This window comes from Salvelinus alpinus, chromosome 2, assembly GCF_045679555.1.
Source record: "Salvelinus alpinus chromosome 2, SLU_Salpinus.1, whole genome shotgun sequence".
NCBI lineage: Eukaryota > Metazoa > Chordata > Actinopteri > Salmoniformes > Salmonidae > Salvelinus > Salvelinus alpinus.
In genome coordinates this window covers 112,715,469-112,741,562 of record NC_092087.1, presented here as the reverse complement: position 1 = coordinate 112,741,562, position 26,094 = coordinate 112,715,469, and the positions used below count along the sequence as shown (strand labels likewise).

Sequence of the window (26,094 nt, the reverse complement as noted above, 5' to 3'; positions counted from 1 at the left end):
AGCCTCAACAACAACATGATGCTGAAGAGGCAGAGAAGAGTCTCTCCACATCAGAACACCTCAAGAAACACCAGTGGAGACCCACAGGGAAGAAATCTCACCGCTGCTCTGACTGTGGGAAGAGATTCACCTCATCAGGCATTAAAATTCATCAGAGAATCCACACAGGAGAGAAACCTTATATCTGTGGTCAATGTGGGAAGAGATTCACCTCATCAGTAAAACTTAAAATACATAAAAGACATCACACAAGAGAGAAACCATATGGCTGTGCAGTCAGTCAGTCAGAATGTCACAATGTAGAACCCTAAACGTTTGCCCCCTTATCAATTGGTTTCAACATGATATGGATATTAGGCTCATTGGGGGAAATCCAGGCTCTGAATTGAAAGAGTACTATTTATGTGATTCAACACAGTGACTAACAAAAAAAGAGTTGTCCTCTAACCAGTGATGTACACATTATTCCCAGAATCAACTGATTTCAACATAATATCGATGAGTGATGACAAATAAGTGTTGTGTTCCTTTGTTTAGCGACCCCTAAATTTAAATGCATCACTCCAATATGTAGCTGACTGTCTTCTGCAGGTTGTCCTCTAACCAGTGAGCTAAAATATATCTCCCTTTTCCATGTTTTTTAGTTGTGTTAGTTTCAACAGCACGTACAACCTGATTTCCCCCATAATCGATATCAGTGATTTATTGCTACTTGTCAAAACAACAGTGTTTTTGGTGCTTGTGCAGTTTATAAGGAGCTTGTTTTAAAAAAAGACAATTATTGTGGCAGATGTTTGTGTATTTACCACATGTTAGGTTTTCAATTTATCCCAAACTGTTTCTGCATATTGGTTATTGATTTGGACACGTTAAAACTATGTTTTGACATTGGGCTATCCCACTTAGCAAAATGTAATTGAAAAGCCGTTGAAAATAATACTATGCAATCAAATATTTCATATAACATTTAGTAATGAAAATTATTCATGCAACCAACTGATAATTTTTTTGTACAATTATATTGACATTGTTGCCCTGTTTTTAGAAAATCAAGGGTCATTCTCACATGTGCCAAACCAAATGTACTAGAGCATGACATTGGGGACTGGGCCCCGATCCAACAACATGCCTATCGAGTGAACTCTGAAAAGAGAGAGAAGCTCCGCAGTGAGGTGGAAAGTTACTACGGATATTGCAGGAGTTTCCTCTTGAAATCAGACATGTCTGTGGTGAGAACAACCTGGGGCCTGTTGCACAAAAGTAGAATTAAGACATCCGGGATAAATGACTCAGCTGAGCTCAATGAAGCCAAAACATGTGCGTCCAGGCTTAATTGGTTGCACAAAGACCAAGCCAGGATGAGCAGACACGGATTCATTAAGCCAGGTGAAACCAATCCTGGATAGGTGCGCGCTCACGGCTCACTCAAATAGACCCCGCCACAGATTAACTGATTTACCAACTAGAGCCGCGTACTTTTCCCCGTCGGAAGCACAAATCCTCATGGAGGCATACGAGGAGGTAAAAGATATAATTAAGAAGAAAGGCAACACCGCCACAGTGATAAAGCAAAGAGAAAAAGCGTGGCAAAGTATTGCAGACCGCCTGAATGCGTAAGTAGTGCACAATTACACAGTCACCGCTCCGCTGAAACATCACAATTACAATTCAAATATTTAATTCACATCTCCAAAAATGCAGTTGTACTGTAATTATGAAACGGTTAAATTTTTAATTGAAATGCACTGCAGATATGAGTGAAATTGTGTAAAGTAACTCCATCACACTGTATAAAGCTATGATAAATTTTTTGATATTTTTACTGAAAACAAGACAAAAATACCAAGTAATTTTTTGCAGTGTGACTCCATTAAATGTGTGTGTGTGTGTGTAGATTCAACATGAACGGGCCAAAACGGACATGGCAGCAGGTCAAAATCAAATACAAGAACATTCTGCAGAATGGTATGGTCCCTGACTAATATTTAACAAAGCACAAGCATATATTGTACCCAGAAGGTGCCTGCTCACACATTGTCTGTACTGTTTTAGCAGTGAAAAAGAATACCCACAGACAAGGCACGGGTGGTGGGTCACCAAAGGCTGACCTTACCCCAGCAGAGGACATGGCCTTGGAGCTAAATAAAGGCAGGCCCGTCTTAGAGGGGATCCCTGGGGGGAAAGAGACGAGCATAGGTTCCTCCCAAGATGCCACCCGCTTCATTCAAGGTATGTCCTTCCATCTCTACATGGGATACAACCACATTCATATTGAATCAATTTGGACTGTCTGACTTTGGTTTACCTATTGCCTTGCAGTGTCTGGCAGCACTGTGTTCCTGTTAGAGCCACCAGCACAAGCACCAGACGATGCTGATCCAGTGAGTACTCCATCAAAGGCATACTGTAGGCCTGGCATGTCTTGTCTACTAGCTTCAATATGAATCCGATTAAATGTGATAGGGTGAAGGCCCCAGTGCAGCAGCAACAGCACATGATGAAGACGATGATGAGGAGGAGACCATCTCTCTGGATTCCAGAAGGCATGAGGTATCATGTTAAGACTGTGAAAGTACTATTTACTCTACAATGGTGAGGAGTCCTCATCAAAATCAAAAAATCTAATTTCTTTTACAGGACCCAGATGCTATACAGTGGGAAAACCAGCCTGGCAACATAGTGCGTATTAATAAAAGGACACCACATCCTGCCAAATTCCAGCTGCGCTAATTGTATTGTGTTCACAGAGCTCACAAGCTATCAGAAAGTTGTATGGCAACCACCTCCGGCGCCAAATAGAACTGGCAGACATAGACATTCAGTACAAGAAGAAAAAGATGGAAAATCTTGCACTGGAGTCCGAAATAAAAAAGAGGACAATTAGGAAACTGGACCTTGAAATAAAAAAACTTGAGAGGGAGGTGAGATATGCCTTCAATGTACACTGTATGCTAACTGTAACACAAATGTATTAATCATTATTTTTCTTTCCTCCCCCAGCTCCAAGAAGATGACACAGCTCAAAATAAAAATTAGGTATATTCTCGTAAAGTCAAGTGAGCCATGACATATGAGCTCTTATTGTGAGCACACAGGACGGTGGCATCTTTCTAAGGTTTTTTTTATTTTCCCAGCAATCAGTACAACCAAGTCATCGTTATAAGGCATCGCCCTCTTTTGCCCACCCCCCCAGCACCAGGTGTGGCCACTAGCCTATATGAAGGCCCAAAATTGTGTGTTCCTTTCTGCTCTGACAATGGCATGCCCATTCGTGCGAGATGTGGTGGATGAAGAAGCACTTGTGCTGAGGAGAGCCTTCAGGCGAGAAAGGGTCTTCAGGGACCGGTTGGACCCACTGGCCTTCCCTGATGACCATCTATATGAAAGATACAGGTTTTCTGCAGATGGCATCAGGTATCTATGCAGACTACTGGGTCCCAGGATTAAGCACCACACTGCACGGAGCCATGCACTGAGTGTGGAGCAAATGGTTTGTGTGGCCTTGCGCTTTTTTGCTAGTGGAGCCTTCCTGTACTCAGTGGGGAATGCAGAACAGCTGAACAAGGCCACAATTTGCCGCACAATAAGGAGTGTGTGTCTGGCTATCAAAGCATTAGCAGATGTCTTCATCTCCTTCCCTGGCCACAGAAGACTCTGTGACATCAAAGAGGAGTTCTATAGGATTGCAGGTAAGAGGATCTACAAATTACAGGACAACTGTTAACACATAGTAGGATACTCATTACTTTGTGTGACAGGTTTCCCCAATGTCATTGGTGCAGTGGACTGCACACACATAAGGATAAAAGCCCCCTCAGGTGCCCATGAGGCCGATTTTGTGAATAGGAAATCCTTTCACAGCATTAATGTTCAGGTGAACATAACTTTTTGATATTGTCCATTGACGAACACTCTGCATTGCCAGTGATGTGCATTGATTGGTGTAATATTCCTCATCTTATGATTTCAGATGGTCTGCAATGCTGACTGTGTGATCAGCAATGTTGTGGCAAAATGGCCTGGCTCAGTCCATGACTCCAGACTCTTTCGGGCCTCTGAAATCTATCAGTGCCTATCACAAGGTAAGCCACACAACCCCTATTTATAACCATCATGGCTGTGTCAAGAATATCACTGTGTTTATGAGGTAGTAATGATGAGATTTTGTGTTGACAGGTGAATTCTCTGGTGTGTTGCTGGGAGACAGGGGGTATGGCTGCCAGCCTTTTCTCCTGACACCTTTCACAGACCCCCAGGAAGCACAGCAGGCCTACAACCATGCCCATGCCAGGACCAGGGCCAGAGTTGAAATGACCTTTGGCCTCCTGAAGGCACGCTTTCACTGCCTTCACAAATTAAGGGTCAGCCCTGTTAGGGCATGTGATATTACTGTGGCTTGTGCTGTCCTCCACAATGTGGCCTGCCTGAGGAAGGAGAGGGCCCCCAGAGTGCCACCAGCCATGGACTGGGACAATCCGGCAATCTTCCCTGATGACGACAGTGGTCGGCTGCTGAGGGACCAATATGTGTTGAATTATTTTAGTTAGTATGTGTGCTTTCAATTTTGGTTAAATATGTCCTGCGGTGGCAGAGGAATTTGGGTTTTTTTTGGGTTCGTTTTTTTTACGAATTTGGCCTCTTATGATGTTTGTGCGGTATACTGTGTGTAATACAAGGCTGCAGGGAGGCTACTGCATCCATTCATTTGTCTGTTCAGTTGATGTGTATGGATTTGTCCTGCATTTATTTTAGTGTGCAGACATGCAGGGTGTGTTATATACAGACCTTTGAATGTGTATGTATCATTTTGTATAATATGCTTGGATTCTGTGCTTTCCATCTTGTAGAGTCACTGTGACTTCAGTTTCGAAAGGAGCTGATGGTTTACCTGCTTTGTTTTGTCCTTATTCAATAAAGGAACATAATGTTACACATTGTGTTTTTATATTCATATGGAATGTGTATTTGTTTATATGACAGAGTACTAGGGCCACACTGAAGAAAAAGGATAAAGTCATAAATTTATGAGGCTGGTTCTTTCTGCAGAAAAGCTACATATTGTTTTGATACTTATGACAATGTGATACTTAATATTCTGGCACATCAGCATGTCTTTGTTTATGAAACCATACTGAAGTACAATTTCACGAAATGCCCCACATCTGTCATTTTAACAACTGTCCTCCTTTAAAACAACTGGTTACAATATTATTACTTGTGTTTTTTTCCCCTCTGTGGCCCTAATATTCTATCATTTTATATATAGCCTTATAGTTTATGGGAAACTGTAAATTATCTAATGATAGCAACATCATCTAAAAATTATTTTTTATCCAAAATCATTGAAATTAATGATCACAAACGTTTAAATAATGACAGTGGGTCTAGTTATATGTGATAACAATGTATAGTGAGCAGTGAAATAACTATTGGTTTCCATTTGTGGTGACTGCTGACTGACATTAGGGATGAGATTAAATAGATCCTGGAATTTAGCCTGGTCTGGAGCAGGCTAGCTCCACAGAATAAATCTCCATGGTAATTTATACCATAACATATCCTCCTGCCCCCTATCCATCTTTAGTGCAACCGGATTACGGATCAATTGAGCCAGGATCACCAAGATATCCTGGCTTAATCCCTTATCCTAGTTTTGTGCAACAGGCCCCTGGTTGCTGATTGTCTCAAGGGGGGCAGTCAAAATGTTTTGTGTTTTGCGTTTTGCGTTTAGCCAGGGCATTGCCATGGATCACAGTTTATTTTTACTGCACGTTTTTACGTATTGGAGATGAGTTTTGTTTGGGCTCGTTCCAAGGGGACGAGAGTTCTAGAAGCTGGTGAGTTCTAGAAGCTATAGAAAGAAAAATCTTTGTGGGAATAATAAAAAATAAATATTGTTTGTAATTGTTGTTGCCAGTAGACAGACACCATGTTTATATTGGTGAAGGTGAAGCATTGTAGTTGATTATAATGTGAAATGGAAGTTGTTTTCTGTTGTTAGTGAGCATTCTCTTAAGGTGTTAGTTAGTCTTTCGTTTTTCCATTTATGTTTTGAGGTTGGACTTTAGCACGTATAGCTAGTTAGCACGTAGGACGCACTGATTGGTTTCACCTTGTTAGTTAGTATGTGTTACACCTGTGCTGGCTTGTCCATCTCGTTAGTGGGAAGGTGTTTCACCTGAGCCGGTCCAGTTTCTATTTAAGAGTGTCTGGCCCAGTGCTCCAGTTGTCTTGATAGATGTGGAGAGTCAACACCTTTAGTTGCTCCACCTTTTTGGTTTGCGTCCTGTCTTTAAGTTTGGTGTGTGTTTTTCTTTTGTTTGCCTCTTCTTGGGCAGATTTAGTGGGTCTCATGGTGGGTGTCTTTTAGGTCCCAGTTGTTGTTACTAGTCAACTTTCAGTGGACACCCCCATAGTGTCTTTGAGAACCCCTCCTAAAAAACAAGCTTATATTTTGGGTTGGATATTGCATCCAATTAGTGTTTTAATCAATGGCATTTCCATAGAATGCTCATTTGTCTTTCAGTTGTTAATCTTCTGTTTTTTTATCCTGTTATGTTTGTGTACTAAATATTTCTGGTTATTTTCATTGTTTTCTCCTGTGAAGCCATTGTGTTGCATCCATGTCTGAAATGTGCTGTATAAATAAAGCTTGATTTGATTTTAACAAATGAACCCAATGACTGACCTATCAACAGACTCTTGATCCATCTTAGTATGAAAATCAGTATCAATCCCACTTTTCAAGCCTGCTGAAGGCGTGGTGGAGTGGTAAACACCACCCCCGGCTCTACCAGGGGCTTGAGGTGGTCTCCCACAGCTCTGCTTATGTCATGTTCTGTGGCCTTGCTGTTCAATTTCTTGCCTGCCCCTGTAACACAGAAAGAAACACATTTAATCATATTATATAAAACACTCAAAGTAATGGATATGGAGCATCTATGGCCTCAGTTACACCTGGCACCTAAATGTGACTTCTGTCATCTGATCACTCCAAGCTGCATTCAGTTCAGATCTACCAGGATGGGCCTTTGACATAGTCTGGATGCAGTCAGGCCACTGAATATAAATAAGCAATGTGAAGAGATGGGGTGAATGAGTGGGGAAAAGTACATTTGACACAAATTACCTTCATAATATCAAAGAACAAATGTGTGTGCCTGAGGGGAAATTAACTTTCATACAGCCAAAAGGGGTGAGAAATTACACCAATACAATTTGCACTAACGTAAATAAACATAGATGATGGAACATATTCCTTTTTGCTTATGTGATGAACCACTAAGGGGACAAAAATATTTACCATCTAAACCATGTGTGACCTCTCACCTCTCTGGCTGTAGAAGTGTTCTTCCTAACCAGTCCCTCAGCAGCTCTCTGACTGAGCTCCACCCTCACTGGGTCTTCAGAGGAGAGGAAGGCTGAGGAGGGATGGAAGGATGAATGGATCAGTCAGTCAATAAAGTGTAGAGCTGCTGTCTGTGCTCTGACAAAATCACTATTTTAGTAGTTCATTAAAGTAAATAAGGCTTTATGACTGATGTATACTAACTATCAATCACTTAGATCATGTATTTTCAGGTAGCGATACATATTTGGGACGTCCCTAGCCCGTTTAAGTTGACATTTAAAATGGTTAAGTTAGGGGTTAAGGTTAGGGTTTAGTGTAGGGATGTCTCAAGAATCCCTAGAGAATACCCTAGAGTTAACTTGTTGTCTGAAAATAAAATGTACATTTTCCTCACCTGCGTCCAGTCAGCAGATGGACTAGATGCCGCTTAGGCCGCTCATTGTGACTCCGTCAAGAATTCAGCAGGGCAAGTTTGTATGAAGGTCTGGTTATTAAATGGGTACATAGTTCAATAGTAATATCCTCTAAAACGCTCTGGGGACAAACTTTGCTGCCCTGTTTCCAGTTGTCCACATGGCTGGGAGAACCTGTTCAAGTAAGTAAATAGATTTTGGAAATGTAAAGAAACAACGATGTATTATTAGCTAACTAGCTACAGTGTAGGCTAACTCTAATGAGCTGCTAAATGAGCTAGCTAGTTGGATAGATAGCTAAGTGAATTAAATATCATCAGCTGGCTGACTTCATATTAGCTACCTATCTTGATGTATTTATCACTGTAAAAAACAAACTCCAAATGCATTTGTAGGTAGCTAGCTAACAGCCATGGAGGGTGAAAGGATAGCAGCCCCTACTGTCAGTGAGAGAGGAGGCTATTCTGGATAGGGCAGGTACTTTTGTGTAGTTCCTGACCCTAGAAGTGAGGACGGAGATAATAGTAACATAATATTCAGTGTGGTGTAATTTGACTATAATGAAGTGTGTTTCTTGTGAGGTTTTCTGTCCTCAGATAAAGAGCGCTATGAAAGCCAGTCTACATATGAAGAGGTCCCAATGAAGAGCAGTGGTTCTCAGTCCTGGGGACTCAAAGAGGCACATTGTTGTTTTTGCCTCAGCACTGCACAGCTGATTCAAATGATCAACTCATCATCAAGCTTCAAGTGGTATTTATGTATTCATTTGTGATGCCATCCTTGATATGATCCTGTTATTGTCACATGCTACACATGTACATATGTGTGCCCATGCATCTATCAATCCAATGTTATCATGATTTGTTATCAGGGATATTATACTTTAGTAATCCACAATGACCTGTTGATGTAAAAGTCTAATAATGACATTGTCTTCCATATTCCTACAGATACCTTGTAACTGGAGATTTCTTCAAAACGATTGCCTACAGTTACCGTGTAGGGCACAGCAAGGTTGGGTGACCAGGGTCATCTGGGACTGCCTCCTGGAGGAATTCAGATGTGTGAAGGCTACCTGTGTCCTGCGTAACTTCATGAGGATGGACACGAGGACCAGGAGGGGATCTGCAGCTCGCCCCCGGGGCCCAGAGGAGGAGTCTGCTGCTCTGCAGGATGTTTCAAGGATGGGGTCCAACAACGCAGCAAGAGAGGCAATCCGTGTGCAGGAGATCTTCACCTCCTACTTCTTCAAAGAGGGTGCTGTTCCCTGGCAACACCATAGACTACACTATGCTCAACCAAAGACTCTTTTAAGAGGGTGCTGTTCCTTGGCAACACCATAGACTACACTATGCACAACCAAAGGCTCTTTTAAGAGGGTGCTGTTCCTTGGCAACACCATAGACTACACTATGCACAACCAAAGGCTCTTTTAAGATCCATTCACATTGCAATAAGATTATTCTTCCATTTACTTAGCTATGTCAACTTCAGATATTCAATTCATAGTTTCTCTCCCTTTGATTTCTACTTCTCAGGTGAGGGTGCTGTTTAGGTAAGGGTGTGATGTCTGTGCAAAAACAAAACAGGCTGTTTTATATTACTAATATTGAAAAAATGTAGAACAATTAGACACCCTATAACCCACACCTACACACTCATGTATCAATCTGATTGATGGATTGTGTTGTGCAGTAAGCAGGCTCAGGTGTATAACTGTGGCTCCTTCCCCCTTCAAAGAATAGGCAAGAGGGCCAACCATGGAGAATAGTAAGACACTTCATTATTTCTATAACTACGCTATATTGTTTGTCCTTGTGTGTCCGTTCATGTTTTTCACCATAAAGTACTCTGCAGCCACTTAGTGTGGTGTGGACACCAGGTGAGGCCACACACAGATTCCTGTTGAACACTGTGGCTTTAACTACCTTATTTTCTCAATAACAGTCTCTCTCCTTCACTTCATCCCTCTCTCCCCTTCTCCCTAAATCCTCTAGGTTATATCAGCTGTGTCGGTGAACCACTCCTGCATCTGAACTGGCTACATCGAGGCACAGCATGGTCAGAGGTGAGAGGTCACTTGGTCGGGTCAACAGGAAGTATTATTAAAGAGATGCTTTACATTGAAATACAGAGAGATGCAGTAGTCCCAGAGTTAATGATCCCAGGTCAGTTTATATTATACAGGAAGTATTATTAAAGAGATGCTTTACATTGAAATACAGATAGATGCAGTAGTCCCAGAGTTAATGATCCCAGGTCAGTTTATATTATACAGGAAGTATTATTAAAGAGAGGCTTTACATTGAAATACAGACAGAGATGCAGTAGTCCCAGAGTTAATGATCCAAAGTCAGGTTTGCATTTCACCTCCTGATTGATGATTAACAATGTCAGAATAAAAAAATAAAAACACAAGGCTTAAACATGCTCTCTCTCTCCATCTGTCTCTCGTCTGCAGATATGTTTTGATGTGAGAGGATGCCAACCCCCAGTCCCATCATCGCCACCTCACCCTCTTTTAAGATAACCTTTGGGCCGACTAGAGACACTTATGTAATTGTGATGAACTGAGAGAATATTTATGTAGCACTGTGTTTCATTAATCATGTGCTGCCTTCCCTGCTCCTATCTGCTTACCTCTTTCCCTTTCTGTCTTTCACACCTCTCTCTCCACCTCCTCTTTCTTCCTCTGTTTTTATAATGCACAACAGATGTGCATTGAAGTACAGATTGAACTTGTATTTACAACACTTGGATAATGAGCTTTTCAATCAAGCGTTTCACATTCTCTACTGGTTGAAATGAAGTGTAATTTGATGAAATACTCCACCTATCCTGCGTTTATCAGATCATGCAGATGAAGGGCATTAGATGTTGAGATGAACCGGTGTTGGAGTATTTACATGATGCATAGGAAGTGTAGTGTTCTGTTTTTAACATTATATTTCTGTATATATGAATTAACTAGTTAAATCCTGTTTCTAGTCTATTAGTTACAATGTGTAACCATTGATGTCCCAGGACCAAGATTGGTAAACATTGTTGAAGTGTATAATTGTAATACATCCATGCAGCCACAGCGTCTTTCAAAGACTGGAATTTGATTCTCCTGGTATTGGATATGACTCAAAAATAATCTCAAAGACATTCATACCTAAACTGCACCTTTATTTGCCAAGGTAGAGTACATGATCAGTGAATATATTAAATGTACAGGCTACAATGTGGGGATCTCATGCATGGTAATAACTACATGTATACAATAACTACTTGCATTCTTGGCACAACATGATATTATATTCTACTCAATCCATAGGCTTCATTAATGTCATTCAGACTGTTTTGAAGTTGATACAACTGGCTATGATAGCTGAGGTTCATAGCTAGGTTCTGAACTAATATGTATACCAAACGGTTGGGTCCATGCACAGATCGGCTAGATAGCTAGCTACGCATCCATGGGCATACAGGGATTTTAATAATCCACTGCACAATAAGCAAGAACATAGCTAGCTACGTTATTTCATCTATCTGCATGGTAAATATCAGCAAGGAAAGCTTACAAAATTGTACATTACATTTGCAGTAAATTCTTCAGCTAGCTAGATTCTTTACATCCACTGTTTCACAAAACGAAAGCCTGGTTTGATGGTTGTTTCAGGAGTCCCTAAAACAACCAGAATTACAATGTCATACTCATGTCACAACACCCATAAAGCTAGTCAGCTAGCTGGCTAAATCACGATTTTCGTAAATTAATTTTATGTTAAAAAAATGCATAATCGTTTGTCTCTACATGAACTAACATTCCTGTCAACTGTACATGTTTTTGCATAATTTTTTTATGACGTTATAATCCCTTACAGTTGCTTCCATCCTAGTATTTCTGTTCGCCATCTTTGATTCAGATCAGTTCTGTGTAGGGGTACCCCTCTCTTCTAGTATTTCTGTCCGCCATCTTTGATTCAGTTTAGTTCTGTGTAGGGTTTCCCCTCTCTCCTAGTATTTCTATCCTCCATCTTTGATTCAGTTCAGTTCTGTGTAGACGTACCCCTCTCTCCTAGTATTTCTGTCCGCCATCTTTGCTGAAGAAAGTCGAACAGTCACTAGCGCAGCAGCAGCCGCCCCCGGTCCTAGTGCAGGCCTGGTAAGATGTTTAAGATGCGATGGAATGGTTGACGAAATAAGAAATCACAGAAAAAATATATTGACTGATATTGATTTATTTAGGGGGGGCTAATTAATATTTTAGGACTAGCTAATTCCCTGAATCCTACCCTTTAATTTTTTGTCTGAAAATTAGATTTACATTTTACTCAACTGCGTTACCCACTCCAGTCAGCAGATTGCGGTCTGCGACTTTAAGGCAATGATGCTACTGTGACGTATAATCTAGTGGACGGAACGCTTCTTTCAGCAGCAGCAACAGTTCGTCAGACACCTCGGTAGCTTGCTAGCCAAAATATACGAACAAATAAAGCTCTTTAGACGCTTTAGTGTATATTAGCCACTGTATTTTAAACCCACTTCTGTCGTCTAGTTAGTTATCCGTTTTAATTTCATATTTACGGTATTGTTTTTATTATTCATCTAGTGGGCTGGTTAAGTTAGCATTAGCCTAGCTAGCTAACATCTCCAACCATGAGGTCACTAAGCTACTCTCTTGTTAATGAAGAGAAGGACTGCTGGACGGAGAAGGAAGCTCTCGTCAAAGAGGAGAAGGAAGAGAAGGATATCACAGTAAAACAAGAAGTAGAGGTTGAGGCTGTTACAGTGAAAGAAGAAGAGAAAGACGTTACAGTGAAAGAAGAGGAAGACGCGTTCAGATTGAAAGAGGAAGAGGATGTTACAGTAAAAGAAGAGGAGGAAGAGGATGTTACAGTAAAAGAAGAGGAGGAAGAGAAAGAGGAGGCTGGGGAGATGACTGTCACATTGGAAGAAGAGGAGGAGGAAACTGAATATCTGGGCTCGGTTTCCCAAACGCATCTTAAGGCATCCAATGGTTCTAACGATGAACGGGCCCTGATTAACACTAGTAAGTACTGTCTTAAAAACAGAGACACAAACTCTGCAGTTGTTGAACTGTTTTATTTTTTTATTTAACCAGGTGGCTGTGATGTCATAATGATAGTTTAACCAGGTAGGCCATGATGTCATAATGATAGTTTAACCAGGTGACCATGATGTCATAATGATAGTTTAACCAGGTGGCCATGATGTCATAATGATAGTTTAACCAGGTAGGCCAGTTGAGAACAAGTTCTCATTTACAACTGCGACCTGGCCAAGATAAAGCAAAGCAGTGTGACACAGACAACAACATAGAGTTACACATGGAATAACATGGAATAAACAATAAACAAGCCAATAACACAATAAACAAGTCAATGACACAGTAGAAAAAAAGAAAGTCTATATATAGTGTGTGCAAAAGGCATGAGGTAGGCAATGAATAGTCCATAGTAGCGAAGAATTACAATTTAGCAGATTAACACTGGAGTGATAAATGAGCAGATGATGATGTGCAAGTAGAGATACTGGTGTGCAAAAGAGCAGAAAAGTACATGTACAGCTGCAGCGATCGATTAGCTGCTCAGATAGCTGATGTTTAAAGTTGGTGAGTGAAATATAAGTCTCCAGCTTCAGCGAATTTTGAAATTCGCTCCAGTCACTGGAAGGATGTGTGGTGTTAAAGGGGAAATCTGCAATTACCACATCCATATTTTGATTTTTAAATTATTTATTTATAGCCATTGATTCTTGAAGAATATAACACATGCCTCATGAGCTTAGTTCAACTGTTGTACCCCATCAGAACACCAAATAAGCTTTTTTTACTTCAATGTATAGAAACAATGTAAATCAACACTGTAAAGCCTCAAAACATAGTTAAAACTATAATGTTGATATCATGGATGGTCAGTCCTTGCATCCATAGGTCTGTCTATGAATTTGAAAGTAGTTACATTTCTCCAGCCCCATCCATCATCTTATTAGCAAAATAGTGGTGGAATTACAGCTTTGTTATTGGTTGATTGATTCTTGTGTGGCTTTTTTAAAGGGACAACCTAGTATTTAAACAGCAACAAAATGGCTGCCCAGAGACTTGGTTTGGTAAACAGCTGAGGAATGAGGGCTGGGATGGGGTCTGGAGAAATGTAACCACTCTCAAATTAATAGAGAAAGCTATTGTATCAACCGTAACCCAAAACCTAGCGACCTCGTCAAGAAGTTCAGACATCTTGGCATAACAGTTATAAGGTGTTGGCTTGACAGTCGCTGGACCCAGGTTTGAGTTCAGCTCAGGGCTGCCCCCTGAATTCACTACACTATGAATACAAGGACTGGCCATCCATGATGTCATAATGATAGTTTAACCAGGTTTCTAGGATATATAGTATATTCTAGAATTCATCCATGATGTCATAATTATAGTTTAACCAGGTTTCTAGGATATATAGTATATTCTAGAATTCATCCATGATGTCATAATGATAGTTTAACAGGTTTCTAGGCTATATAGTATATTCTAGAATTGCCAGTGAAGATTTCCTGTAGGGTCAAATTGTTAGAGCTGTTGATAAATCATTGTATAATATTCAGCATTTATTTTCATGCCATTACATCAATACAGCCCAACCAGAAGAGAAGAAACTCTTCCTGAACCACCTCCTCTTGCTGTCCTTCATACATTCTGACGTTGCTGGTAATAAGCTACACAAGCAGTCAGCAACCTACATTTGGAGTGCAAATGTATCTTACCATTTCTACTGATCTGGTGCCAGTTATGATTTTCATATGTTCATTTTACTGGAACAGTTTCATTTAATTTATAATAGTATCTCAATCATTGTCTGTGATTAATCTACATTCTATCTAAATGAAAATTATACAAATCTAAAAGTAACTTTTATTGCCATTGCCACCTATGTAAAAAATAGCCTACATAAAGCCAACAAATAAAAACATTGCAAATAACTGTTCTGTAAATCACATGGCCTGTCCATAACGAACTTGAAACATTGTATAAAATATTCTGGGCCCTCAGTTTCCCGTGCCAGTGAGTTCTCGACCGACACAGCTGTAGGCTATTTGTGAAAGGGATAAGAAGTAATCAGGTGTTTTGACATTTCCACTGGATCAAAGCATTACGTTTTTCCCTTTCGTGCCGAGTGGTTATCGAAAGGGCGAGAGCTGGAAATATTTTACAAATACTTTGAGGAGTTATTCTCATTTGCAATTGATTTTGATTAGACTTTGTTTACTTGCTGTTTGAGGTGAGAGAAAATGTGCTTTGAGAAGCTCCACAACTCATTAGAGTTGCAGCGTTAAGACAATCAGAAATACTGTCAGACATCCCCAAATGGGCACATTTATAGATCTACATTAGTGCTCGGGACAGGTAGATTAGTCCTACTTCTATATGTGTAACCAGGTAGACTAGTCCTACTTCTATATGTGTAACCAGGTAGACTAGTCCTACTTCTATATGTGTAACCAGGTAGACTAGTCCTACTTCTATATGTGTAACCAGGTAGACTAGTCCTACCTTTATGTGTGTAACCAGGTAGACTAGTCATACTTCTATATGCGTAACCAGGTAGACTAGTCCTACTTCTATATGTGTAACCAGGTAGACTAGTCCTACTTCTATATGTGTAACCAGGTAGACTAGTCCTACTTCTATATGTGTAACCAGGTAGACTAGTCCTACTTCTATATGTGTAACCAGGTAGACTAGTCCTACCTCTATATGCGTAATCAGGTGTGCGTCCTTACTCAACATTGACAGGAGGGTTTCAAGCAAAAGACAATTCATAAATTGACAAACCTGACACATCTTGCGGTCAGGTCAAATCAAATGTTTATGGTCACATACACATGGTTAGCAGATGTTAATGGTCACATACACATGGTTAGCAGATGTTATTGGTCACATACACATGGTTAGCAGATGTTATTGGTCACATGGTTAGCAGATGATAATGGTCACATACACATGGTTAGCGGATGTTAATGGTCACATACACATGGTTAGCGGATGTTAATGGTCACATACACATGGTTAGCGGATGTTAATGGTCACATACACATGGTTAGCGGATGTTAATGGTCACATACACATGGTTAGCGGATGTTAATGGTCACATACACATGGTTAGCGGATGTTAATGGTCACATACACATGGTTAGCGGATGTTAATGGCCACATACACATGGTTAGCGGATGTTAATGGTCACATACACATGGTTAGCGGATGTTACTGGTCACATACACATGGTTAGCGGATGTTAATGTTAATGGTCACATACACATGGTTAGCAGATGTTAATGGTCACATACACATGGTTAGCAGATGTTAATGGTCACATACACATGGTTAGCGGATGTTAATGGTCACATGCACATGGTTAGCGGATGTTAATGGTCACATACACATGGTTAGCGGATGTTAATGGTCACATACACATGGTTAGCGGATGTTAATGGTCACATACACATGGTTAGCAGATGTTAATGGTCACATACACGTGGTTAGCGGATGTTAATGTTAATGGTCACATACACATGGTTAGCGGATGTTAATGGTCACATACACATGGTTAGCGGATGTTATTGGTCACATACACATGGTTAGCAGATGTTAATGTTAATGGTCACATACACATGGTTAGCAGATGTTATTGGTCACATACACATGGTTAGCAGATGTTATTGGTCACATACACATGGTTAGCGGATGTTATTGGTCACATACACATGGTTAGCAGATGTTAATGTTAATGGTCACATACACATGGTTAGCGGATGTTACTGGTCACATACACATGGTTAGCGGATGTTATTGGTCACATACACATGGTTAGCGGATGTTAATGGTCACATACACATGGTTAGCGGATGTTATTGGTCACATACACATGGTTAGCGGATGTTAATGGTCACATACACATGGTTAGCGGATGTTATTGGTCACATACACATGGTTAGCAGATGGTAATGGTCACATACACATGGTTAGCAGATGTTAATGGTCACATGGTTAGCGGATGTTAATGGTCACATGGTTAGCGGATGTTAATGGTCACATACACATGGTTAGCGGATGTTAATGGTCACATACACATGGTTAGCAGATGTTAATGGTCACATACACATGGTTAGCGGATGTTAATGGTCACATACACATGGTTAGCAGATGTTATTGGTCACATACACATGGTTAGCAGATGTTAATGGTCACATACACATGGTTAGCGGATGTTAATGGTCACATACACATGGTTAGCGGATGTTAATGGTCACATACACATGGTTAGCGGATGTTAATGGTCACATACACATGTTTAGCGGATGTTACTGGTCACATACACATGGTTAGCGGATGTTAATGGTCACATACACATGGTTAGCGGATGTTAATGGTCACATACACATGGTTAGCGGATGTTATTGGTCACATACACATGGTTAGCAGATGTTAATGGTCACATACACATGGTTAGCGGATGTTAATGGTCACATACACATGGTTAGCAGATGTTAATGGTCACATACACATGGTTAGCGGATGTTAATGGTCACATACACATGGTTAGCAGATGTTAATGGTCACATACACATGGTTAGCGGATGTTAATGGTCACATACACATGGTTAGCAGATGTTAATGGTCACATACACATGGTTAGCGATGTTAATGGTCACATACACATGGTTAGCGAATGTTAATGGTCACATACACATGGTTAGGGGATGTTAATGGTCACATACACATGGTTAGCAGATGTTAATGGTCACATACACATGGTTAGCAGATGTTAATGGTCACATACACATGGTTAGCGAATGTTAATGGTCACATACACATGGTTAGCAGATGTTAATGGTCACATACACATGGTTAGCAGATGTTAATGCGACTGTAGCGAAATGCTTGTGCTTCTAGTTCCGACAATGCAGTAATAACCAACAAGTAATCTAACAAATTCACAACAACTACCGTATACACACAAATGTAAGGGATGAATAAGAATATGTACATATAAATATGGATGCAGTAGATGGTATAGAATACTGTATATACATATGAGTATATACATATACTGTATATACATATGAGAGTAATGTAGCATATGTGAACATTATTAAAGTTGCGTTATTTAAAGTGACTAGTGATACCTTTTATTAAGTCCATTTATTAAAGTGGCCAGAGATTGAGTCTGTATGTTGGCTGCAGCCTCTCAATGTTAGTGATGGCAGGTTAACAGTCTGATGGCCTTGAGATAGAAGCTGTTTTTCAGTCTCTCGGTCCCAGCTTTGATGCAACTGTACTGACCTCGCCTTCTGGATGATAGCGGTGTGAACAGGCAGTGGCTCGGGTGGTTGTTGTCCTTGATGATCTTTTTGGCCTTCCTGTGACATCGAGTGGTGTAGGTGTCCTGGAGGGCAGGTAGTTTGCCCCGGTGATGCCTTGTGCAGACCGGACCACCCTCTGGAGGGTCTTGCGGTTGAGGGCGGTGCAGTTGCCATACCAGGCGGATGATATAGCCCGACAGGATGCGTGGGTGGACCATTTCAGTTTGTCTGTGATGTGTACGCCGAGGAACTAAAAACGTTCCACCTTCTCCACTACTGACCCGTCAATGTGGATGGGGGGTGCTCCCTCTGCAGTTTCCTGAAGTCCACGATCATCTCCTTTGTTTTGTTGATGTTGAGTGAGAGGTTATTTTCCTGACACCACACTCCGAGGGCCCTCACCTCCTCCCTGTAGGTCGTCTCGTCGTTGTTGGTAATCAAGCCGACCACTGTAGCGTTGTCTGCCAACTTGATGATTGAGTTGGATGCGTGCATGGCCACACAGTTGTGGGTGAACAGGGAGTACAGGAGAGGGCTCAGAACGCACCCTTGTGGGGCCCCAGTGTTGAGGATCAGCGGGGTGGAGATGTTGTTTCCTACCTTCGCCACCTGGGGGCAGCCGGTCAGAAAGTCCAGGACCCAGTTGCACAGGGCGGGGTCGAGACCCAAGGTCTCGAGCTTAACTTCTCTAGGGTAGGGGGCAGGATTTGGAATTTTGGATGAAAAGCGTGCCCAAATTATATGATATGCATATAACTGGGTCAATAATTACACATAATTCTTAATACTGTAGCAATTTAGTAACAGTCACATGTTCAACTATCATCAGCTGATCCAGGAAATCATTTTCTGAACGACAGTCACATGACAAACATCACGACATGCAACAACAACCAAAGTGCTTCTTCATTCATTACTCTGGTAAAGACAGTTATGCCGTGCTCCACGTTGGATCCATATCCCTAACAAATTGATGTTTATATTGTGTTATTGTCTGCTTGATTTACAGTAGGGTCACGTTAGTCTGAGCTATTTTCCGTTATTCAGGACATTTAGAATGACATAACATTACAGAGTAGCCTAGTGGGATTATTCACAAAATTATCTGGTGATCAGGTTATGAAATGTCATGAAAAAGACATTTTAGTTTCCATGTTTCACCTGTAAATATTAAATTATTCATAGTCATAGGTCTATGTTGTTGTTAGGTGAAGTTATGGGTCCTACAGTAGGTCTATGTTATTGTTAGGTGAAGTTATGTGTCCTACAGTAGGTCTATGTTGTTGTTAGGTGAAGTTATGGGTCCTACAGTAGGTGTATGCTGTTAGGTGAAGTTAGGGGTCCTACAGTAGGTCTATGTTGTTGTTAGGTGAAGTTATGGGTCCTACAGTAGGTGTATGTTGTTAGGTGAAGTTATGGGTCCTACAGTAGGTGTATGTTGTTAGGTGAAGTTATGGGTCCTACAGTAGGTCTATGTTGTTGTTAGGTGAAGTTATGGGTCCTACAGTAGGTCTATGTTATTGTTAGGTGGAGTTATGGGTCCTACAGTAGGTCTATGTTGTTGTTAGGTGAAGTTATGGGTCCTACAGTAGGTCTATGTTGTTGTTAGGTGAAGTTATGGGTCCTACAGTAGGTGTATGCTGTTAGGTGAAGTTATGGGTCCTACAGTAGGCCTATGTTATTGTTCTTGTATTCACACCAATAATACTTTTCAATACTTTGTAGAATCACCTTTTGTAAATGACATAACCGACGTCAAGGATCGGTAGGATAGTCAGTTTTACGAGGCCATGTTTGGCAGCGTGAAGGAGGCTATAGGAAATAGGAAGCCGATTCTAGATTTAACTTTGGATTGGAGATGCTTAATGTGAGTCTGGAAGGAGAGTTTGCAGTCTAACCAGACACCTAGGTATTTATAGTTGTCCACATATTCTAAGTCAGAACCGTCCAGAGTAGAGGTCGACCGATTAATCCGGGAAATCGGTATTTTTGGGCGCCGATTTGCCGATGTATTTTATTTTTCATTTTTTTACACCTTTATTTAATCTTTATTTAACTAGGCAAGTCAGTTAAGAACACATTCTTATTTTCAATGGCGGCCTAGGAACGAGGCAGAACGACAGATTTTTAACCTTGTCAGCTCGGGGGATCCAATCTTGCAACCTTACAGTTAACTAGTCCAATGCTCTAACACCTGATTACATTGCACTCCACGAGGAGCCTGCCTGTTGGCGAATGCAGTAAGCTAAGGTAAGTTGCTAGCTAGCATTAAACTTATCTTATAAAAAACAATCAATCAATGACTGTCATTGCTCCAATGTGTACTTAACCATAAACATCAATGCCTTTCTTAAAATCAATACACAAGTATATATTTTTAAACCTGCATATTTAGCTAATAGAAATCCAGGTTAGCAGGCAATATTAACCAGGTGAAATTGTGTAATTTCTCTTGCGTTCATTGCATGCAGAGTCAGGGTATATGCAACAGTTTGGGCCGCCTGGCTCTTTGCGAACTAATTTGCCAGAATTTTACGTAATTATGACAACATTGAAGGTTGTGCAATGTAACAGGACTATTTAGACTCATAGATGCCAACCGTTAGATAACATACGGAACGGAATAAACGTTTTGTTTTCGAGGTGATAGTTTCCGGATTAGTCAAAGGTATATGGTTTAGAGAGAAATAGTCGACGCGTTATAATTCCTGTAATAACTTGCGGCTGAATTTGAAAGGGGTTCCTTCGTTATTTTACCGTTCATGTCTTCCATAGAGAATGTCTTGATCTACTTCAAATAAGGTCTGTGTTTCGTGCAGGCTTAAACCGCCTCGACGTTTTGATACCCGTGTAAATCTCACTAGGATAAGGTAACGTTTGTCAACATATTTTCATAAATCCACTCTACAATTTTTTTTATCTTCGCTTATATTTAGCCAATATTGATCAGAGTTACCTTGTCCTATGGATATCTACACAGTTATAAAATTGGCACGGTGATGTAAGCCTACACGAAACACAGACCTTATTTTAAGTGAATCTAAAAATATCCTATGCAATAAATGAAGGAACCGCTTTTTGCTAGGTGTCATGGGAATTATGACTCGCACTTTGGTTGTCAATTCTTACCATGCCCATTATTAAAATAGGATTTCCTGCATATAGAAATTAAAGTTTTTGTTTTCAACATTCATCACAGGTAACTTAAACTCTATTTTTATTCAAACAGTTGAGAGTATTTGTCTCCTAAGCAGACTCTTCAGTATTATTGTCACTTCAGAGCTGTGTGTGTGTATTTATGTATTATATTAAGTTAAAATAAAAGTGTTCATTGTTCATTCAGTATTGTTGCAATTGTCATTATTACAAAAATGTGTGTGTGTGTATGATATATATATATATATATATATATATATATATATATATATATATATATATATATATATATTTAAAAACATTTTTTTTAAATAAATCGTCTGATTAATCGGTATCGGCTTTTTTTATCCTCCAATAATCGGTATCTGTATCGGCATTGAAAAATCATAATCGGTCGACCTCTAGTCCAGAGTAGTGATGCTTGTCGGGCGGGCGGATGCGGGCAGCGATCGGTTGAAGAGCATGCATTTAGTTTTACTAGCATATAAGAGCAGTTGGAGGCCACGGAAGGAGTGTTGTATGGCGTTGAAGCTCGTATGGAGTTTTGTTAACACAGTGTCCAAAGAAGGGCCAGATGTATACAGAATGGTGTCGTCTGCGTAGAGGTGGATCAGAGAAACACCCACAGCAAGAGTTACATCATTGATATATAAAGAGAGTCAGCCTGAGAATTGAACCCTGTGGCCCCATAGAGACTGCCAGAGGTCCGGACAACAGGCCCTCCGATTTGACACACTGAACTCCATCTGAGAAGTAGTTGGTGAACCAGGCGAGGCAGTCATTTGAAAAACCAAGGCTGTTGAGTCTGCCGATAAGAATACGGTGATTGACAGAGTCGAAAGACTTGGACAGGTTGATGAAGACGGCTGCACACTACTGTCTTTTATCAATGGCGGTTTTGATATCGTTTAGGACGTTGAGCGTGGCTGAGGTGCACCCGTGACCAGCTCGGAAACCAGCTTGCATAGCAGAGAAGGTACGGTGGGATTCGAAATGGTCGGTGATCTGTTTGTTCACCTAGCTTTCGAAGACTTTAGAAAGGCAGGGCAGGATGGATATAGGTCTACAACAGTTTGGGTCTAGAGTGTCACCCCCTTTGAAGAGGGGGATGACCGCGGCAGCTTTCCGATCTTTAGGAATCTCAGACGATACGAAAGAGAGGTTGAACAGACCAGTAATAGGGGTTGCAACAATGGCGGCAGATCATTTTAGGAAGAGAGGGTCCAGATTGTCTAGCCCAGCTGATTTTTAGGCATCCAGATTTTGCCGCTCTTTCAGAACATCAGCTGTCTGGATTTGGGTGAAGGAGAAGCGGGGGTAGCTTGGGCAAGTTGCTGCGTGGTGTGCAGAGCTGTTAGCCGGGGTTGGGGTAGCCAGGTGGAAAGCATGGCCAGCCGTAGAAAAATGCTTATTGAAATTCTCTATTGTTGTGGATTTATCAGTGGTGACAGTGTTTCCGAGCCTCAGTGCAGTTGGCAGCTGGGAGGAGATACTCTTATTTTCCATGGACTTTACAGTGTCCCAAAACTTTTTGGAATTAGTGCTGCAGGATGCATATTTCTGTTAGGAAAGCAAAGGCTAGCTTTTTCAAACTGACCGTGTGTGTTGGTTTCTGACTTCCCTGAAAGTTTCATATCGCGGGGAATATTCGATGCTAGTGCAGTACACCACAGGGTGTTTTTGTGCTGGTCAAGGGCAGTCAGGTCTGGAGTGAACCAAGGGCACTCCAGGGCACTCAATTGTTGTACAACATCATGGCTACGCTGTTGGCATCACCTTTTACGGTTTATTTCTGCTGTTGTGGGCCTTTAACCATCTGTCTGACTTGTTGTTCACACAGGAGAGAGAAGTGACTATCGTGGATCCTCTGGGGAGCCTCAACAACCTCATGATGCTGACGAGGCAGAGAAGAGTCTCTCCACATCAGAACACCTCAAGAAACACCAGTGGAGACCCACAGAGAAGAGTACTCACTGCTGCTCTGACTGTGGGAAATGTTACAAATCTTCATCAAAACTTCAAATACACCAGCGAACACACACAGGAGAGACATCTTATAGCTGTGATCAATGTGGGAAGAGTTTTACTACATCAAGCCATCTGATTGTACACCAGAGAACACACACAGGAGAGAAACCGTTTAGCTGTGGTCAATGTGGGAAGAGTTTTACTACATCTAGCGTTCTGACAGTGCACTGGAGAATACACACAGGAGAGAAACCATTTAGCTGTGGTCTATGTGGGAAGAGTTTTACTACATCTAGCGATCTGACAGTGCACTGGCGAATACACACAGGAGAGAAACCTTATAGCTGTGATCTATGTGGGAAGAGTTTTGCTCGATCTGGCCATTTGATATTCCACCAGAGAACACACACAGGAGAGAAACCTTTTAGCTGTGACCAATGTGGGAAGAGTTTTACCAGATATAGCCATCTGATTGTACACCAGAGAACACACACAGGAGAGAAACCGTTTAGCTGTGGTCAATGTGGGAAGAGTTTTACTACATCTAGAGATCTGACAGTGCACTGGAGAATACACACAGGAGAGAAACCATTTAGCTGTGGTCTATGTGGGAAGAGTTTTACTACATCTAGCCATCTGAAGATACACCAGAGAACACACACAGGAGAAAAACCTTACAGCTGTGATCAATGTGGGAAGAGTTTTGGTCAATCTGGCCATCTGACAGTGCACCAGAGAACACACAGAGGAGAGAAATCTTATAGCTGTGAACAATGTGACAAGAGATACTCTGATAAAATATCTCTGATCAAACATCAGAAAATACATGAAGGAGTTGTTTCATGATATCAATGAATTAATGTCACAATGTACAATGTTTTAACGTTGTAGGAGTATTTTAATAATGTCACAGTCTAGATGCCTAAACGTTTGCCCCCTAACTTTTTTTGACACAAAATCTTTAACAAAAAGTGACTAACAAAAAAAAGAGTTGTGTGACACTTACCACGTTGGTGACCCACTTGAATCAAAATGCAACACTCCAAAATGTAGCAATCTGTTTTCTACAAATTTTCCTCTAACCAGGGATGTACACATTATTCCCAGATTCCGTGTGGTTTTTGAGCTGTTAGTTTTAACAGGACGTGCAACCTCATCTTATCGATGAGTGATGACAAATAAGTGTTGTGTTCCTTTGTTTAGCGACCCCTACATTTAAATGCATCACTCCCAAATGTAGCTGACTGTCTTCTGCAGGTTGTCCTCTAACCAGTGAGGTAAAAGATATCTCCCATTTCCATGTGTTTTTTTTTTTGTTGTGTTAGTTTCAACAGCACGAACAACCTGATTTCCCCCCTAATTGATATCAGTGATTTATTGCTACTTGTCAAAACAACAGTGTTTCTGGAGCTTGTGCAGTTTATAAGGAGCTTGTTTAAGAAATAAGTAACATGATTATTGTGGCAGATGTTTGTGTACATTGCACATGTTATGTTTAGGTTTTCAATTTATCCCAAACTGTTTCTGCACATTGGTTATTGATTTGGACATGTTAAAACTGTGTTTTGACATTGGGCTATCCCACCAAGCAAAATGTCATTGAAAAGATGTTGAAAATTTGACTGCAATCAAATATTTAATATTTACATTTCATGAAACATTTAGTAATGATAATTATTTATGCAACCAACTGACAATTTTTTGGGTACAATTATATTGACATTGTTGCCCTGCTTTTAGAATATCAAGGTTAGTTCTCAGATGTGCCAACCCAAATGTACTATAGCATGACATTGGGGACTGGGCCCAGATCCAACAACATGCCTATTGAGTGAACCCTGAAAAGAGAGAGAAGCTCTGCAGTGAGGTGGAAAGTTACTACGGATATTGCAGGAGTTTCCTCTTGAAATCAGACATGTCCGTGGTGAGAACAACTTGGTTGCTGTTTGTCTCAAGGGTGGGCAGTCAAAAAGTTTTGTGTTTTGCATTTATCCAGTGCGTTGCCATTTATTTTGACTGCAACGTTTTTCCGTATTGGAGATGAGTTTTGTTTGGGCTCGAGAGTTCTAGAAGCTAGTGAGTTTTAGGAAGACAAGGTTTTTTAAATTGTTTTTAATTCACAGCCATGTTTATATTGGTGAAGGTGAAGCATTGTAGTTGATTATAATGTGAAATGGAAGTTGATTTCTGTTGGTGGTGAGCATTCTCTTAAGGTGTTAGTCTTTGGTTTTTCCATTTCTGTTAGTCAGTATGTGTTACACCTGTGCTGGCTTGTCCATCTCGTTAGTGGGAAGGTGTTTCACCTGAGCTGGTCCAGGTTCTATTTAAGAGTGTCTGGCCCAGTGCTCCAGTTGTCTTGATAGATGTGGAGAGTCAACACCTTTAGTTGCTCCACCTTTTTGGTTTGCTTCTTGTCTTTAAGTTTGGTGTGGGTTTTTCTTTTGTTTGCCTCTTCTTGGGCAGATTTAGTGGGTCTCATGGTGGGTGTCTTATGTCCCAGTTGTTGTTACTAGTCAACTTTCAGTGGACACTGAGAGCAAAACTGCAACATTATGTTATAATACTTTTATTGGATCAAATGGTTGTTTTATGCAACAGAATAGAGGGTTCTTAGAACTATAGTGTCTGTGTGTTCTACTGAGGATGGGCCTCTGGGAGAACACACTGACAGGACATTTGAAATGTCTTTTGGGTGATAAAACCTAAAGAGACCGCATTCCAGAGCTTGAGTTAATGTTTCTGTTCTATATGGTACCAGGGAGAGATGACCCCAGGGCCAGACCCTGGTCTCTACACAAAGAGTACTGTTTTTATAGCAGATACAGTCTGCTGAGAATTATAAT

At 40.8% G+C, this 26,094-nt stretch overlaps 2 protein-coding genes across 5 annotated transcripts in view; both read left to right on the top strand.

Moving 5' to 3' along the window:
* The first annotated feature begins 678 nt into the window (after positions 1-678).
* Positions 679-4,930, top strand: LOC139550064 (putative nuclease HARBI1). 4 transcript variants are annotated; one of them, XM_071360665.1, is made up of 9 exons: positions 679-1,965; positions 2,053-2,229; positions 2,320-2,381; positions 2,464-2,550; positions 2,638-2,921; positions 3,001-3,036; positions 3,135-3,689; positions 3,971-4,082; positions 4,177-4,930. In XM_071360665.1, exons 7-9 carry the CDS (start codon positions 3,621-3,623, stop codon positions 4,545-4,547), a joined length of 552 nt encoding a protein of 183 aa, XP_071216766.1. In that variant the 5' UTR covers positions 679-1,965; positions 2,053-2,229; positions 2,320-2,381; positions 2,464-2,550; positions 2,638-2,921; positions 3,001-3,036; positions 3,135-3,620; the 3' UTR covers positions 4,548-4,930. The 4 variants fall into 3 exon arrangements, with proteins under 4 accessions (XP_071216766.1, XP_071216792.1, XP_071216784.1 ...); XM_071360683.1 differs by having other exon boundaries at positions 2,464-2,921; XM_071360675.1 differs by having other exon boundaries at positions 679-2,229.
* A 7,230-nt stretch (positions 4,931-12,160) lies between these two features.
* LOC139552326 (zinc finger protein 721-like) overlaps positions 12,161-26,094 on the top strand; it is a 135,745-nt gene continuing 121,811 nt past the window's right edge. Inside the window, 1 exon segment of the mRNA XM_071363954.1 lies at positions 12,161-12,802. Coding sequence (XP_071220055.1) covers positions 12,409-12,802 — 394 coding nt within the window. The 5' untranslated portion in view covers positions 12,161-12,408.

What these genes read in the sequence shown, in the direction of transcription:
- LOC139550064 (XM_071360665.1), top strand. Translation starts at nt 3,621, where the DNA reads ATGTCTTCATCTCCTTCCCTGGCCACAGAAGACTCTGTGACATCAAAG. An exon ending in GGAGTTCTATAGGATTGCAG is followed by an intron (nt 3,690 to 3,970) that starts GTAAGAGGATCT and finishes TTATGATTTCAG; the next exon opens with ATGGTCTGCAATGCTGACTG. An exon ending in CTATCAGTGCCTATCACAAG is followed by an intron (nt 4,083 to 4,176) that starts GTAAGCCACACA and finishes TTGTGTTGACAG; the next exon opens with GTGAATTCTCTGGTGTGTTG.